The following is a 16,791-nucleotide window of genomic DNA, read 5'->3' as shown; positions in this document are numbered from 1 at the left end:
TTTTTTTGAAAACTGTTCAACTGAATTGAAGTGTAAACTATGGGAAGATGCAATTAAGTTGCTGTTCAACTTTTTAACCTCTCTCTGGTACATAATGACACCAATTGGCCAGTCATTTGTTTTTTTTTGTTTTTTTAACTACTCTGTTTCTAATTCTGAAGGAGCACTCAGAAGTGCACATGGAGTCTTGTAAGGACATTGTTGCATGCGAAAGGCAGCCTTTGTAAATCAGCCTGTAGATCATCAAGAAAATGGAAAAAAGCAATACTCGGTGCCACAGACTAAACTCATCACAGCTGTTGGCCTGCTTCCTTTCTTACTGGTAGCTCTAGATGTACAGTACATACAAGGAGGAATCTGTGTGACAAGGAATGCTGTAAAATTGCTAAACTCTCAAATGGAAATAATGATCATAGACCTAACTGTTTGTGTTTGTTTCATAATCAAGCAAAATTTGGTAGGGTTGGCATACTGAATGTACTCTAATAGCTTGTGATTGTTTTTGAGATCTGTCACATGGGTGTTTGGGCTCTCTTAAACAGCTGTGCAGTGCAATCCAAGAATAACAATTAACAAAATGCTCTATATTTCAAATAAACTGGTCCTGTTTTGGGAAAAAGTACAAATCCTATCACTGTGACTGAAGTATAGGAAGTAGTAGCATCAAGAAGAACACCCAGAAATCGTCATTAATTTGTCCCAGGCTGCTTTACAAACATAAATGATTACATTACGGTAACAATAAAAGATTTTTCTGTATACAGTTTTACTGTCTGTTTACATTAAGGACGTGTAACTTGTACCTACATTCACCACATTTCAAAATATTTGTTCTAAGAAGAAATAGTTCTATGTATCTAGATGGAACGCTTTCGTATCATGTGATGGCATCTGAAATAGAATGGAACTGGAATTCGTTTCATTCAGGAATATACAGACATTCTGCCGAAGTGCTTCGTAACGGTATTGCCATGACAACCAGAACGTGCCTTTCCTTCTAGTCTCATACACCCCGCGCTCTCATTCTATTTTTACTGGCTGCTTGTTGATGTGCTATGCATAAGTACATTTGATGCTTATGCTAGCACACATTTAGTAGTTAGTCTGCTATCCTAATACGCTAATTAATCACAGCCACATACCTTTCAGAAAAATAAAAAGGCATTACAATGCTACTGACATCTTTGTTAGTTTACCTGACGGGCCACCTGGTAAATGCCGACACTAGCTTCGTTTTGACACGGAATTACTCTCCGCTCTGCGTTTTGGCTAAAGCACATTGTATGTGTGATTCTCGCTGCTGTGGTGTGTTTTAAATAGATACTGTAAGCTAAACTTGTCGCACTGCGAAGCTTCAATATTGTTTTGATACTCGGAACAACAGAAAGGGGGTGTGGGACGCGCGCCGCAGGACGCATGCTCGCTCTTCTCTTCATCCGGGTACCTGCCGTTGACTGTGTGGGTACGGAGGCGGGAAATGGCGTCCAGAGGTGCGGGGAGGACAGAGGTGAACCTCGTCTGAAGAGGCACGAGAATAACAGCAAGTGTCAGCAGCCCTGAAATCGACCGTTATCCTGCGACTCGATCCCCGGAGATTCGTCCAGTAAGTTACTACCCAGTCTGTATTGCTTCTGGCGATAGGGTCCCCCTAAAACAGCCCCGTCCGTTCGCTCCGGTCGGAAATGTTTCGCTGTGGTTCGGCTTGCTCTTGTAGCACCTATATGCTCAGACAGGCAGCTGCCGTCTTCGCGAGTCGTTCCCGCGCTTTCTCTGTCATTAGAATGCAGCCGGTTGTTTTGAGTGGCACAGGAGGCTTCTTCTAGTAATAGCGGGTCACCAGAGACAGGTTTCCTACGGAGAGAATGCTTGTATGTGTCCTACATTGAAGATAGACATGCACAGATGTGTCAAGAGCGTTTGCTGCATGTAAAAATACATCTTACGTTTTAGGCTCTGGAGTCATGCAATCGTTGTGTAAACAGTTATTCTTAATGTGTGGCTAAACAGGGAAATCGTGAGAAAGTTGCTCGTCTTCCGTACAGAATCTCTTTAGCGTGTGTTTCCCGCCCACCACGACACTGTTCAGGTTTCCAGCGGCTGAACTTAATAATTTCTGAAGTGTTTGATGAGGTTGATCAGTTATGGCGTGCGGTGTGGCAGCACCTAATGTCTTTTCTTTCTTTTCTTCCTTTTCTGTAAGGACTGACTGTGGTTATTTGACTGTAAGGCTTTGGTCTCAACCATTGTCATTCCATTGTCATGTCAATATTTGAAGGGGCCCTACAGAGGCAGGGATTTTTTTTTTTTTTTTTTTGGGGGTCATGTTGTAATAATGCTAAAATTACAACAAATTGCCTGTTTACAAACTTTTTAATTTTGGGAAACTACCACTGTCAAGATAATAAAATAACTAGACATTAGAAATCGCAATATTTTAATGTGTTCTTCCTTTTTTGTGGGGGGTTAAAAACAAAATATAATTAATAATAAAACGATAGTTAAAATATAAAATAACTTGCAGTTTGTATTCTTAAATTAAATAAAAAGTATATATTAGACTAATAGTACACCAAATATGTGACCCTGGACCACACAACCAGTCATAAGTAGCATGGGTATGTTTGTAGCGATAGCCAACAATACATTGTATGGGTCACAATTACGATATTAAATAAAAATCAAGTTCCATGTAGATGTTTTGTAAATGTTTTTTTGTAAATATATCACATCCTAATTTTTTAAATTGTAATATTCATTGCTAAGAACTTCATTTGGGCAACTTTAAATGCGATTTTTCTCAGTATTTAGGTTTTGTTTTGTTTTGTTTTGTTTTTTGCACCCTCAGATTCCAGATTTTCAAATGTTTATATTTAAGCTTATTTATTCAGCTTTCAGATGATGTATAAATATCAATTTCAAAAAACCTTGACCCTTATGACTGGTTTTGTGGTCCAGGGTCACATATTAGATAATAAACTCAAGCTGAAAACTAGAAATGTTGTCTTGGCAAATAAACAATAAATATATATTTCAATTATATTTTAAAACAAACTAAGGAAATGACAAAAATACATAAATAACTTTTCTTTTATATTTACTATATTAGTGCATAAATAAACTAATATAGAACAAAACTTTAAACATTCTTTTAATTTAACATACTTTTTTAAAAATAAATAGATAAATAATAGTTTGCCAAGGTTGCACCCTGCCATGAAAGAATTGTGAGCGCTTGGTATGTGTTACATTCGTGGTTGCAGCTTTTAATTTTTTGTTCTTAAAATGTAACTATGAAGTTTAGAAACTCTATAAATCAAACCTTTTGCTCTTCAGATTCACTGGTCAGAAAGAGTTCACTCTTTATAAAGTTCACAGTGTAGTGTTATTGTAAACTAAAACTGTGTAAGTTATTTTAATTAATTAAAATATGCTTACGAAATATGAATATGAGAAAATTAGTACTAAGTACTAAAATTGAAACTGAAAGCAATAAGCATTTCAAGTATATTTTAAAACAAACCAATGAAATGACAAATTACATAAAGCTAATAAAATGAAACTGAAAATGATATTTTGAAAGAAGTCATTTCATAAGTACTATCTGTAATAGTGCATAAATGAAAACAAAATCTATTCAAACATTCTTTTAATTTCACATACATTTTGTTGGCCCGTTGAAAGTTTACTGATGCCTGCTAGTGGACCCAAGTTCCCCAGTCAAGAAGAGAACCACTGTTCATTTGTCTTAGCTGTCAGGCTATAATGGGAGAGGTTACCAACATTGTCTGTGAGGACGTTTTGTGGTGTTCTTTGACATGTCATGCTAATTCATTACATAACATATTCATGTTCAGCAGATACACTTTTAGGTTTATAATGTAGTGTAAAGTGTAAAGGTCTAGATTTCGCAGAGCGATAATAGTCATTTTAATATATGTAAGAGCCAAACTGAGCAGACAAAAAGAACCCCTCAGGGATCGGTTCTTGGAAACGTGTCAGCAGCCTTGGATTTGCTGCTGGTCTGTCAGGGCATGTCTTTGTTTCAAACCAACTTTGTGTTTATTTTCTTCATTAATTAATTAATTTATGTATTTTTTTGCTGTCAGAACATGTTGACTTTCAGAAACCTGCTGTGATTGAAGAGGTCAGAGGGGTCACATGGTTGTAATGGTTGCGGTTATCAATTTTGATGTATTAAAAATATGCATTTTATTTCCTGTCATTTAGGGTGTTTAATGTCTGCTGATGTTAGTTAAACCAGAAATGTATTGAGCTTTATTGAATCTTACTGTGTTGTTGAAGACTGTTGAATGTCACCGTGCCTCTGTTCTTCTAGAAGAAAGGCTTCGGCTGCTCAGTGTTTTGAGGTAGCTGTCTTGGCATGATGTCTGTTCGAGGCAGTGGATGAGTCACCATTTGTGGTGGTTAAGGAAAAAGCTGAGATGGATTACCATCTGTATCGTTTCTCTCTCTACTTTTCACCATTCCTCTCCTCTCCTGTCTCTTACACGCTTCCATGCTTGCAGTACGTCTCATCATCCTTGCTGCGTCTCTGTGCAGCCGTCACAGGAGGAGCTTTGCTTTCCTCTCCTTAAATGTATAACACTCATTTTCTGTAGGCAGTTAGTTCTTATCATGTTCAGTGCAATTTGGATTCTCTGTATATTTGTGTGTCAGTGTATCCTGCATGTAATTACAAAGGCATCTGGGAAGATGTAGGAAATCAACTCCAATGTACTTCATGTTGTTACATCTACACAGCTTTCCAGGCTCCTTGGAAATCCATTGATAGCTTGGAAAAAGTTTTTCTTTTGCTTAATATGCATCTTTTCTCTAAATCATTGTAGATTTGTTCATAGCTAGTATTGGGACGGTACAGTCAGAGATGGCGTAACTCCTGACGGGTCACAAATGCTGGAGCACATTTGTGGTCAGTTGTTACATAAGCGCACCGTGAGGAGGTGGGACACACGACCAAGCGCTATAGTTAATTTGAGGATTATTTTTCCCCCCCTTGATGTACAGGTTGCCTTAAAAGAAGAGAGGGACACTTCCTCCACATCAGGAAAGCATTAGCTGTTTTTTCCCCCGTCCTTTTTTTTTCATTTCTTTCTTCTTTTTTTGTGTCTTGCAAGAAACTGCTGCTTGCTATTGATCTGTGATATCCTCACCTTTCTTTCTCTTTGTTAGTGCATTGTTTAACAACACAAAAATAACACAGAAAAGGACAATTACATTTTACCCAAGTTTTGCCAAAGCAGGTCTTAAAGAAATATTTCACCCAAAAATGAAAATTCATGATACCCACCCTTGTGTTGTTTCACACCTGTTCCTGAGACTTTCTTTTTCTGTTTCTTTTTTAATGTCCATGCAATGAACGTCAACAGGGTCCAGTGTTGTTTTGGACCCCACTGACTTTCATTGTATGCACAAAATCGGAAGAAAGGAGGTCCATCCAAAAGCGAGTCCATTCAGAATTCTTCTGTATTTGGGAAATAATAGTGCACTTGTAGTTGAGAGTGCTTTGCTGTGGAGGTGCTTCAACTGAATGATGAACCGAGTTGAAGGATACGTTGTCTTGAATACATCCAGATGTCTGTGGCTAGAGCTCTTGGCTGAAGTGTTGCGCTTTTAGAAACCGAGCTAAGCACCATAACTCATTCAAAACCATTAAAAGTGTGATTCATTTACCTGCGTGTGAGAACCAGTGAGCGTAGTTGAACTTTTCAAGGTTGTTGCTAAATGGAGTGATTTCCTCTTTTCTCTGTGCAGCTTTGTGGTCTTTTCTGTATTTTGTGTATGAGCTTCTCAATCTTGTCTTCTTTCTCTCCTCAGTCTTACATGTGACTCTTAACAAAATGAGGCTGAGAATGCGCAAGGCTTCTCAGCAGCCGAACCTCGCCCGCAGGCCCTGCCCGGCCCGAACCAAGCGGAAGCACTCAGAGATGGAGGAGTGTTCGGGTGATAGCAAGGGCCTTCTGTCCAGCATCAAGAAGTTCATCCATGGAAGTTCCATAAAGGTGAGCCTCTAGCAGCCTGTGTCTGTATTTTATCACAAGCTCATTGAGCGTGACAGATCCGGACCATTGCACCTCTTTTCTTGGTTTTGATTATCGCAGCCCAGAATGTTCTAGAATAGAATGCAAGCAAGACCTGGTGTCATATTCCCCCAGAAATGCATGGTGGAATGCCGCTGCTTGTCTGAGGAGCTCAGTCCTGTTCTAATTTTAGCTGTGGTTCCACAGCGCTCACATAATGACAGTAGGTAGGGTAGGCTTTAACAGGCATGCAGTCTGCAGCGAGAGAATCAGGGCTTCACATATTGTGTCCAGTTAAGGTATTTGGTTCTCTTGTTTGGGTTCTAGATCACCTCAGTTTGACTTAGGGCAGTGGATATCAACCTTTTTGACACTAAACGCAGAAATACACTCTTGGCCAAATTTTTGCCTCAGATTGATAGTTGATGTTAGTTGCCAAAAGTCAGAGCCAGTCTGCAGATTTGAGTTGACAGGTTTCATTGAAAATGTGGTATGTGATGGTCAAAGAACATTTTTAAGCTTCAGACTATGATTTTGAGTTCATTTTAGAACACATTGTTTTCATTTGTCACAAATCTCCTAGGATGATTGCTGATCTTCAGTTGTTTAGTGTATTATGACCATTTTTTTTTCTTCTCTGTAACTGTTTACAAAGTTGGCAAGTATGTGATGCCTAATGTTTTAAAATTTGTTCAGATTTTAAAAGTCATGTAGCATATTCCAGCCCTAAGGCCCCCAGTTGTTCACAAAAATAGAACATAAACATTTATTTACTTTTTATTAGAGTGATTACATGACTTTTCATGGTCTAGAAATCACTTTTTCTAAATGTTTTGTTTTGTAGTTGTTTTGGTTTATTTTAACCGTTCTTTTGTCTTATTTTAAAATATTACGTTTCAACCTGGTTCTCAACCTTTTTGACTCAAAGGCCCCCCCTACGGTCCCACACAGTATTCTAATGCTTCTGTATATTTCTGTGATAATTATTAAAACATTGCTTGTTTTTTTTATGCACAGAAATTGGGAATGTTGAGGGGTGTAATGATAAATCAATTCATGGATCAAATTAGGGATTTTTTTTTTTCACCTCGAATGCATTGTTATTCTCTCTGGAATCAATTCTGAGCTTAGTTTTTACCCTCTAGGTTAGTGTTTAACCGGACACTCAAATGCTCGCCAAGAAGAACGCTTGTGCGTTCAACTGAGAAACTTAAGTGGTTAATTAAATGTACTTGCACCTTGGCTTTTATGATAATGATAATGATAATTTTAAGTTCAAGTGATGTGTGTATAAGGAACTGAAAGCAAGCAGAGTACGGCTGTTTAAAACTAAGCTCAGAATTGATTCAAGAGAGAATTGCGATGTATTCGAAAAATCGCAGAATTGATCCACAAAATTATTTTATTGTTACATCCCTGGTGCTAATGCGTTATATTACATTATTTAAACTAGTCATGATTCCAGAAGTTTCAAAAACTGTATATTCTTCAATACAAACAAAAGTTATTAAGGGGGGATTTTGTGTTTGTTTCTTTGTTTTAATATACGTGTAATTTAGGTGGAGCAGGACAACCCAGCAAAGAGGAATCGTCTGAGCTGCGAGCTGATCACCTCCACCCCACAGAGGAAAAATGACCTGCAGAGGAAAAGCATCTATAGGGCTCGCAGAAGAAGCTTTGTCAATGGAGGTGAGTCCCTTGTGTGCTCTAGTATAACAATGAAAACTGATACTGTAGTCGGCACTGGAGCTGTTGTTATACCAAAATATCATTAGTATTATTACCAGTGAAATGTCATGATTTGACATTACCATTACAACAGCAAAAACTAATATGCCAATGAACACACAGTTCTTTATTAATATAAATAAATACTAACAAATGAAATCAAAACAGTGGCATGTAGACTTTAAGTAACAAAGATTTTCAAATGATTAAAATATTCAGGCATTAAAGAAACAAATTGCTACAGTAGTAATCAAATAAAAAAATAACTAGAAGATCAAAAGTACAAATGAAGTCTATGGTTTCAGTATCAAGCATTCAGTTGAAGGAGGGTGATAACTATAGAGTAAAAAACCCATATGGAGTTGGGGACTTAAAGGAGTTCACTTACAGAACAAAAATTTACAAATAATGTACTCGCCCCTTTGTCATCCAAGATGTTCATGTCTTTCTTTCTTCAGTTGTAAAGAAATTGTTTTTTGAGGCAAACATTTGAGGATTTTTCTCCGTATGGTGGACTTCAATAGTGCCTGTGAGTTTGAACTTCCAAAATGCAGTTTAAATGGAGCTCAGAAGGGCTCTAAAGAAGATAAGAAGGGTCTTATCTAGCAATCGGTTATTTTCTAAAAAACAAAAAAACAAACAAAAAAAAAAAAACCCACACAATTTTGTCTTCTCTAGCTCTGTGCGAACTCCGTTCGTTCCGGTTCAATACAGTTAGGGTATGTCGAAAAACTCCCATCACATTTTCTCCTCCAACTTCAAAATCATCCTGCATCGCTGCAGAAGTACCGACCCAGTGTTTACAAAGTGAACGTGCAAGGAGGGTCAAACACCCTTTACAAAAAAAGGTAAAATGGCGATGTAGGCGATTTTTAAGTTGGAGGAGAAAATGCGATGGGAGTTTTCTGACATTCCCTAACTGTCATGAACCAGAATGCACAGAGTATACGCAGAGCTAGACAAGACCAGCATTTGAGATTAAAAAGTATATAAATTGTCAATTCAAGAAAATAACTGATCATTTCAGTAGATAAGACCCTTCTTCCTCGGCTGGAATCTTTCAGAGCCCTTTGAAGCTGCATTTTAACTACATTTTGGAAGTGCAAACTCATGGGCACCATTGAAGTTCACTATATGGAGATTTGGATTTTTTTCCTCAAAAAACATAGTTTCTTTACGACTGAAGAAAGAAAGACATGAACAGCTTGGATGACAAGGTGGTGAGTAAATTATCTGTACATTTTTGTTCTGAAAGTAAACTTCTTTTTTAAATGGTCTCTTCTTTGTCCTATAGAAACCACAAACCATGACACGAGTAAGCCTGTCAAGCCTAACGGGAAGTTGGAGGACTCTGAGGAGGTTGTGAGCAGTCCACCCCGCACCACTCTGCTGGGAACCATCTTCTCTCCTGTCTTCAATTTTTTCTCACCAGCAAATAAAAATGGTGAGATGAAAAACATTGCTCAATAGTGTTATCGCTTGGAAATAGGGCATAGCAAAGTTGGATTCCTGATAACAGTTTATTTGGATGAGTGTAAAAAAACTTCACGGTTGAACCTTTATTCAGATTAATGCATCACCTAAGCTGACATGTTTTTTCTTTCCTTCTTTCACTATCATCTCATCTTGTCACGTCAGCCTCGGATTCCCCAGGCCAGGCAGTGGAGGCAGAAGAGATTGTGAAGCAGCTAGAAATGGAGCAAGTAGAAGAGATGCCCACCAGTACTGCCACATCTAAAGAGCCCCTAAGTGTCCCTCTCTATACCAGTGCCATGCCCTCGGCCTTCAGACCTCCAGCCTCCACTCACACACCTGCAGAGGAGAGTGAAACCCCACCCCACTCTGACCTGCCTCCTCTTACAGGTGTGAAAGACATGACATTGCTTCACATAAGCCCAAAATTGAAACAGAAATAACCGTTTTTAACATTTATTTATAAGAAATGTTTCTGGAGCACCAAATCAGCATATTAGAATGATTTTTAGACTTTTTTTTATTTTAGACTAGAATAATTGTAATCACAGGAATACATTTAAATTGTATCTAAATAGTAAGCATGGTGAGCAGAAGAGGCTTGTTTCAAATATTTATAACAATCATACGACCCCAAACTTTTGGACGGTAAGGTGAATATACTGACGCAGTTTCCTTTTTTGTTTCAGCTCCTGGCTCTCCTGCAACGGGGGGGTATGTGGATGCCTCCATCACTGTCCCAGCTGAAGGATCATATGAAGAGGAGTGGGAAGTGTTTGACCCGTGAGTTCACCTTTGGTGAAAGTCTGTGCTCATGGCTTAACAATACATTTTTTTTTTTTTTCCTGCAAGTTTTTTTTCTACAGTTGTTCAAATTATTGCTTGCCCTGGTTGTTAAGCCCATTCTGTATAGTTATGTTTTTGACACACAAATCGGCACAATTTGCTACAGCAATATTCAAAAAAAAAAACTGCTGTGGTGCTGACACTGCACACATACTTTTCTAAACCTGTGTTACTAAAATGAGGGGAAGTTAAGCAGGTGGGATCTTTTAAATATCTTGGTACAGAGATTGACTGTAACATTGTATCTTAATTAAATTATGTTTCTGCTAAATACAATAACGGACTTTCAGGGATTATAAATCAGGTGGGCAAAATTATTGGTAGGCCACTCACAACTCTTTTTGACCTCTATACTGTGGCAAGAAAAAAGGAAAGCCTTAAAGGAACACTCCACTTTTTTTGAAAATTGGCTCATTTTCCAACTCCCCTAGAGTTAAACAGTTGAGTTTTACCATTTTTGAATCCATTCAGCCAACCTCCGTGTCTGGCGGTAGCACTTTTAGCATAGCTTAGCATAGATCATTGAATCTGATTAGACCGTTAGCATCTCGCTCAAAAATGACCAAAGATTTTCTGTATTTTTTCTATTTAAAACTTGACTCTTCTGTAGTTACATTGTGTACAAAGACGGACGAAAAATTAAAACTTGTGATTTTCTAGGTCGATATGGCTAGGAACTATACTCTTATTTCGGTGTAATAATCAAGAAACTTTGCTGCCGTACCATGGGTGCAGGAGGAGCAATGATATTACGCCGGCTACAACTCTGCATCTACATAAACTTAGTGCCGGTCACTTTCAGGCGCTGTGTAATATCATTGCGCCTTCTTCACCCATGGTACGGCAGCTAAGTTCCTTGATTATTACGCCAGAATGAGAGTATAGTTCCTAGTCTTATCAGCCTGGAAAATCTTAACTTTTCATTTTCTGTCAGTCCTAGTCCATGATGTAACTACAGAAGAGTCAAGTTTTAAATGGGAAAAATATCATTATTGTATATGGTCATTTTTGAGCAAGATGCTATCGGTCTAATCAGATTCAATGACCTATGCTAAAAGTGCTCTAGGGGAGTTGAAAAATGAGTATTTTCAAAAAAAAGTGGAGTGTTCTTTTAAGTATTGTGACCGATCCTTCCCACCCTCTTTGTAGTTCATTTCAGGTACTTCTATCTGGTAGACGGTATAAAGTACCTTTGGTAGGGAAAAAAAGCCAAATATAAGAAGACTTTAAACGCTTTCCCCCATTAACATTTTAAGAACTAGAACTTTTAGGTAAATTTGAATTGTTGTAGTGTTGTTTTGTATTTGATTAAGCATTTTGTCTAAAAGCAGGCATTTATATTCATGTTTGCAGGTATTTTTTCATCAAACATGTACCTCCACTAACAGAAGAGCAGCTAACTCGCAAACCTGCGCTCCCTCTGAAGACTCGCAGCACTCCCGAGTTTTCCCTGGTGCTTGACCTGGTCAGTGTTAAACGCCACAGAAGACTCATTCTTGCTACTAGGGATTCATTTTGGCATAGATTCTCATTATTATTTTTTTCCCTTTCACAGGATGAAACTCTTGTCCATTGTAGCTTGAATGAGCTGGATGATGCAGCACTAACCTTTCCTGTACTCTTCCAAGATGTCATATACCAGGTATAAGTCCCAGCTGTCTTTGTTTTAATACATTGTTTGTCAATAGCATAACACTAGAGGGGGCTATAGAGCCATTTTAAGAAACTAAGTGTCCAGGAGCCTATTATCTTAAGCAAGTCTCTAATGTTGAGTCATTTGAAATTTGTGAATTTTTTTTTTTTTTTTTTCTCCTGTTGTTTGGGGGTCCAAAATCCTGTATTCTTAGCAGCTGAATTCTAATTTACAATTTCTGTTAGGTTTATGTGCGGTTGAGGCCATTTTTCAGAGAGTTCCTTGAACGCATGTCACAGATTTATGAGGTAAGCCTTATTCCAGTTTAACTCCACATAACCTCTCATACTTTTTCTCTAAATAAGCGATGATATTACATGGAAATGTTTTACTCTAGCTTAAGTAACATCTGTTCTTCATAGTGGACTAAAGTTGTTCCACTGTTGACTTTTTCCCTTCTAGATCATTCTCTTCACTGCCTCTAAGAAAGTTTATGCAGACAAGTTGCTGAACATTCTCGATCCGAGGAAACAGCTGGTGCGGTCTGTGGACTTTTTATTTTTCTTTTGTTTTAATCAGTTTAAAAACTCTTATGACACTGCTCTTTAAAGTAAAACAAATCTCTCTTTTTTTTTTTTTTGTTTGCTTCTGTTCCTTTCTTTAAAAAAAAAAAAAAACTCCTAAGAGTAAAATTAGGCTGGGTGTCAACTGTTGGGTAACTCTGCCTTAGCTTTGTCATTGGTGTGCAGAGTTTCTTTGTAGGGTTTGGTTACAATGAGGGGTTGAGAGATTGGAGTAGATGTGGAGCTTTGGACTCTGGCACATGTAAACTCCACACCATCCTCAGGTGTCAACCCTTTGCTTTGAATGCATTATTGATTCTGGGCCTGGAGATTTATTTCGTTCTTCTCTCTCTGTGTGTTTCCAACATGTTCTAGGCACCGATTATTTCGCGAGCACTGTGTATGTGTGCAAGGAAACTACATTAAGGATCTGAATATCCTTGGACGGGATCTGTCCAAGACGATAATTATTGATAACTCACCACAAGCCTTTGCTTATCAGGTGAGCGGATCTAGGTTGCCTTTTAGTGAAATTAATTACAATTTAAGAGTGTTTTTATGTTATTTTTATATTGTAATATATTAGATCAATCATACTTTTAATAGAAAGTGACAATCACCCTTTTTTTAAAATACTATGTATATTAAGCAGCAAAAACTGTTTCCAACATAAATCAGCATATTTTTAATAAACCAGAATGATTTCCGAAGGATCATGTGACTCTGAAGACTGGTGTAAAGGATAATGAAAATTCAGCTTTGCATCAATAAATTATCTTTAGTGTATAAATATAATCAATTATATTTTACAGTACATTAAAATAGAGAACTGCTATGTTAAATTGTAGTAATATTTTACAATTTTACTGTTTTTTCCCCTGTTCTTTTGATCAAATAAATGCATTATTGATAAGCAGAAGAGACAACTTTTATAAAAAAAAAAAAATAAAAAAAATAAAAATAACTTATTGATCCCAAACTTTTGAACAGCAGTGTGTACTTAAGAAATACCTTAGAGAGATGAAGGAAAATCTACATAACTAAAATTGCCAACCCATGTGTTGTACTCACAGCTTTCCAATGGGATCCCAATTGAGAGCTGGTTTATGGACAAGAATGACAGCGAACTTCTGAAGCTGGTACCTTTCTTGGAGAAACTGGTGGAATTGGTATGTTGTAATGTGTTCTTCACATGTTAGTTCTCCTTGATTTTCCTTTCAAGATGTCCCTGTGAGCATTATACAAGTGTAATATTTATTCATTTATTTTTAAAATAAGAATTTATGAATGAGCCTAAATGCAAATCATACTTTTCCATTGTTATCCGTCCACAGAATGAGGATGTGCGGCCACATGTTCGCGAACGGTTTCGGCTTCATGACCTCCTTCCTCCTGACTGAGCGCACATAGTGGGACGGGACAGTAACAAAGACAACTAATGCAGATATACGTTTTGCATTACACCGTCATTGCCATTTAATTTTGAAATTAACTTTTTTTTTTTTTTTTTTTTTAATTCCCCTAAATTTTCATTGCATACAAAAATGACACCCTTTTCGGCACTTTTTTTTTGCCATTTGTGCAGTCAGAGGGGTTTGAAGTTTCTTGTGTGGTCTCTTCAGTTGTTTCATCCAGTACAAATTGAATGTGTAGCAGTCAGAAGAGAAGAGGATCATGTTGTCTTTTGGTGCTTCAGTGGGATTGGTTGACACTGTTGGGCTTTGACCAATTTCACCAGGAATGGCCAGTAAGAAAATCATACTGTTTGACAGAAGTTAGATGCTTGTGAGTGAATGTTTTTTTTTGTTTTTGTTTTTTGTTTTTTTTCTATGCTAAGTTTCATTTTTCATTTATGTTTTCAGTATGCATTCCTCCCCATCTGTACACTTTGCTTGGTGTTTACTTCAAATCAGTGTTCTCTCAACTACTGGCTTGTTTTGTTTGCCAAATTGTGTTCATTTCTCAAAGAGCATGTTCTGGGTAGATTATTGTTCTGTTCATGAATGATGTGTTTTTTCAACCCAGTGGAATCACTTTTTTTTTTTTATATATGGTGTGATTGAGAATGGTTTAACCCAGTGATGTCTGTTTTATAGAGAATGGTTTGCAGTGACTAAATTCTTAAATAGTTCAAATAAGAAGTTTCCTACCAATGCATCAGAACTCTGCAGCTTTTAGCTGTTGTCCCTCCACAGATATTTATTCGCCTTTTAGGAGCCAACAACATTTAGTAGCACCTCAAAAAGGTATTTTATCCGCTACTGTTTTATTACTTTTTGTTTTGTTTTTTTTTTTTAAAGTGCCGTTTTGCTTCTTATTGTTTCATATTTAGCCTGTGTATTTTTTTAATATTTTAGTTTTTTGAATTAGTGTTCTTTAAAGAGATGTCACCTTTATGTTTTCATTACATGGAAGTATTTTCATGTTAACTTTTGGAGTTAAATGTAGCATGTGCCCAGAGCTAATCTATTCTAACTGAATTGCAAAGGAAAATATGAAGGGCTGAAGCCTGGTAGAGCCCTGTTTATAGCACCAGCATAAGAACAGTCTCATCGCTGTGGTTTAAACCTGACCGCCTGATGTTGTGGTTTTTCTTTCATTCTGGGGAGGGGGGGGGTTTAGCTCTGTCAAGGGGTATTGTGTGACATAAGCTAGATGAATGAGTATGCACCATAGCCTGAGAGTAAGGGATGATAATACTGCAAAAAAAAGACGTTTTTCTTCATCTCCATTCTTCTCATATTGCCTTTTCAATTCCAGTTATACGCGATACTTCAAATACAGAGTATGAGTTGAAACTACAGTAGTGCCATTCAGGGTGAGTAAAGCAGGGCCAGGCTAGTTGTATTCCCTTCTCTCTTGTTCCGCTCTGTGTCCTGTTTGTAAATGGTTTTGTTTTGGAAATGAACATGTTCATTTTCTACTCATGTCGCTGGTGCCATTTATGCTGTTTGTGTTTACAGTTTTCTGAAAAATGGGTCATTCTTAGTAATAGACAATCACTGATTTCGTCATTTGTCTGCGTTGTATTGTGACCCTGTCGTAGGTTTTTTGCTTGTTTTTGCTGGAAATATAATTTTTCAACTTTTTTTTTTTATAAGGCCTTTTTTTAAAAAAAGAAAACATCTGGTATGCAGTAAAGAAAAATGTTCTCATGTAGTGTTTTTTAAATGGTTTTTAAAATTGTAATTATAAAAATGAATTGCAAGGTGTTCATAGTGTAATTCTAAATATCCTGTGGTACTTCCCAATTGAAAGAGAAGAGGAAGGACAAATTGTGATCCCAAGGATCCTGCTCTACTGACAATTTGTTTTTTCTGTTTGACAGAGTCCACAAGCACAGTATTTCTCTCATAGAATAGACCGATTCAGCAATGGCTGCATGTACATTTTGAACATGGTTAAACATAGTAAGTAGCATTTTATTAGTGTCAAGTATTCCTTCTTACATTGATGCAAAAAAATGAAAGGCATCCTTAGTCCAGAATGATAGCTCAGATGTTGGGAGGTGGGTTGCAACTACCGTTAGGCCCTGGCACTTTCTTACAAAGAAAAATATTTTGTATGATTGTCAAAGAGCAGTAGTGTATTAAGTGTAAAACATAATGCAGAGGTTTCATATGTACAAGCAGTTCATTGTAATGTGGATTACTTTTGTACAAAGCATATTGTACTAAAAACATGCAGCTTCATGAAAAAAAAAAAAAGTTAAAGGAAAATCTTTTTTGTATTTTTGATTATTTGTATTCCAAAAGGCATGTCATATCTATTTTTCAAAATGTATTCATTTTCAAATGTATTAATGCAGATCTAACTTGTCATCAGTTTTTAGTTTTTCATCTTACTGTACCTTTGTATGTAGTTGGCACAATCACTGAACATTCTCCGCATGTAAAAAGCCTGCAATGTGAGAGTTGGGATTTTAATCGAGGCACTTTTTTGCAGATGAATGTTTCAGGTTTGTTTTCTTTTCTACTCTTCATCTTGGAAAGCCATATGGCTTGCGATTGTCCTTGAGCTGCATTGGCGAAACACTCTAGGTCTAAATGTCATTTCCTGAAACATGTTATTTAAGATTGTTCATATAATGGAAATTAAGTCTTTGGAAAATTGCATGCTCTTTTATTTTAATGTTAGCTTATGTCAGAACAACATGTTAGATACTTAAGAATGGATGGTTGTATTTCATGTCTTTTCTGCTTCTTCATTTTACCATCAAATGGTGTGTAACATCAAGGAGATTTTATGAAAATGATTATGACTTGTATCAATTTTGTGTGACTCTGTCAGCATAAATGACATCTTATTGATGCAATCTGATGCAACTTCACAAAAGTGAACTGAAAGCCTTAATGTCACTTGAGTTCGAGCAGTTTAAGGTTAATGCATTTAAAAGGAGTTAAGATAAAACTTTACCTACACATTTTGTATATAAAGGGGTTTCAGGGTTCCCACAATCAAGGAACCAGAAAATTGCTATTTCCAGGGCTGTAACGGTCATGGAAACAAA

The 16,791-nt window shown here is 37.0% G+C and overlaps 1 protein-coding gene across 2 annotated transcripts; it reads left to right on the top strand.

The window, feature by feature from the left end:
- The first annotated feature begins 102 nt into the window (after positions 1 to 102).
- ctdspl2b (CTD (carboxy-terminal domain, RNA polymerase II, polypeptide A) small phosphatase like 2b) lies at positions 103 to 16,548 on the top strand. 2 transcript variants are annotated; one of them, XM_051115526.1, is made up of 13 exons: positions 103 to 1,603; positions 5,836 to 6,020; positions 7,598 to 7,727; positions 9,061 to 9,210; positions 9,405 to 9,629; positions 9,929 to 10,022; positions 11,439 to 11,550; positions 11,641 to 11,727; positions 11,964 to 12,026; positions 12,181 to 12,260; positions 12,657 to 12,783; positions 13,355 to 13,450; positions 13,616 to 16,548. In XM_051115526.1, the coding sequence occupies exons 2-13, from the start codon at positions 5,859 to 5,861 to the stop codon at positions 13,679 to 13,681; spliced, it is 1,392 nt and encodes a 463-aa protein (XP_050971483.1). In that variant the 5' UTR covers positions 103 to 1,603; positions 5,836 to 5,858; the 3' UTR covers positions 13,682 to 16,548. The 2 variants fall into 2 exon arrangements, 1 of the variants encoding a protein (XP_050971483.1); XR_007828119.1 differs by lacking the exon at positions 13,616 to 16,548 and having other exon boundaries at positions 12,181 to 12,255.
- Positions 16,549 to 16,791: the final 243 nt, after the last annotated feature.

Source organism: Labeo rohita, chromosome 7, assembly GCF_022985175.1.
Source record: "Labeo rohita strain BAU-BD-2019 chromosome 7, IGBB_LRoh.1.0, whole genome shotgun sequence".
Taxonomy (NCBI): domain Eukaryota; kingdom Metazoa; phylum Chordata; class Actinopteri; order Cypriniformes; family Cyprinidae; genus Labeo; species Labeo rohita.
The sequence above is the reverse complement of the archived record's forward strand: the minus strand, read 5'-3'. Positions and strand labels throughout refer to the sequence as shown.

Excerpts from the sequence above, each read along its gene's own strand:
- ctdspl2b (XM_051115526.1), top strand. The coding sequence starts at position 5,859 with ATGAGGCTGAGAATGCGCAAGGCTTCTCAGCAGCCGAACCTCGCCCGC. Across the intron at positions 9,630-9,928 it reads TGACCTGCCTCCTCTTACAG|CTCCTGGCTCTCCTGCAACG; the intron begins GTGTGAAAGACA and ends TTTTTGTTTCAG. Across the intron at positions 12,027-12,180 it reads GCATGTCACAGATTTATGAG|ATCATTCTCTTCACTGCCTC; the intron begins GTAAGCCTTATT and ends TTTCCCTTCTAG.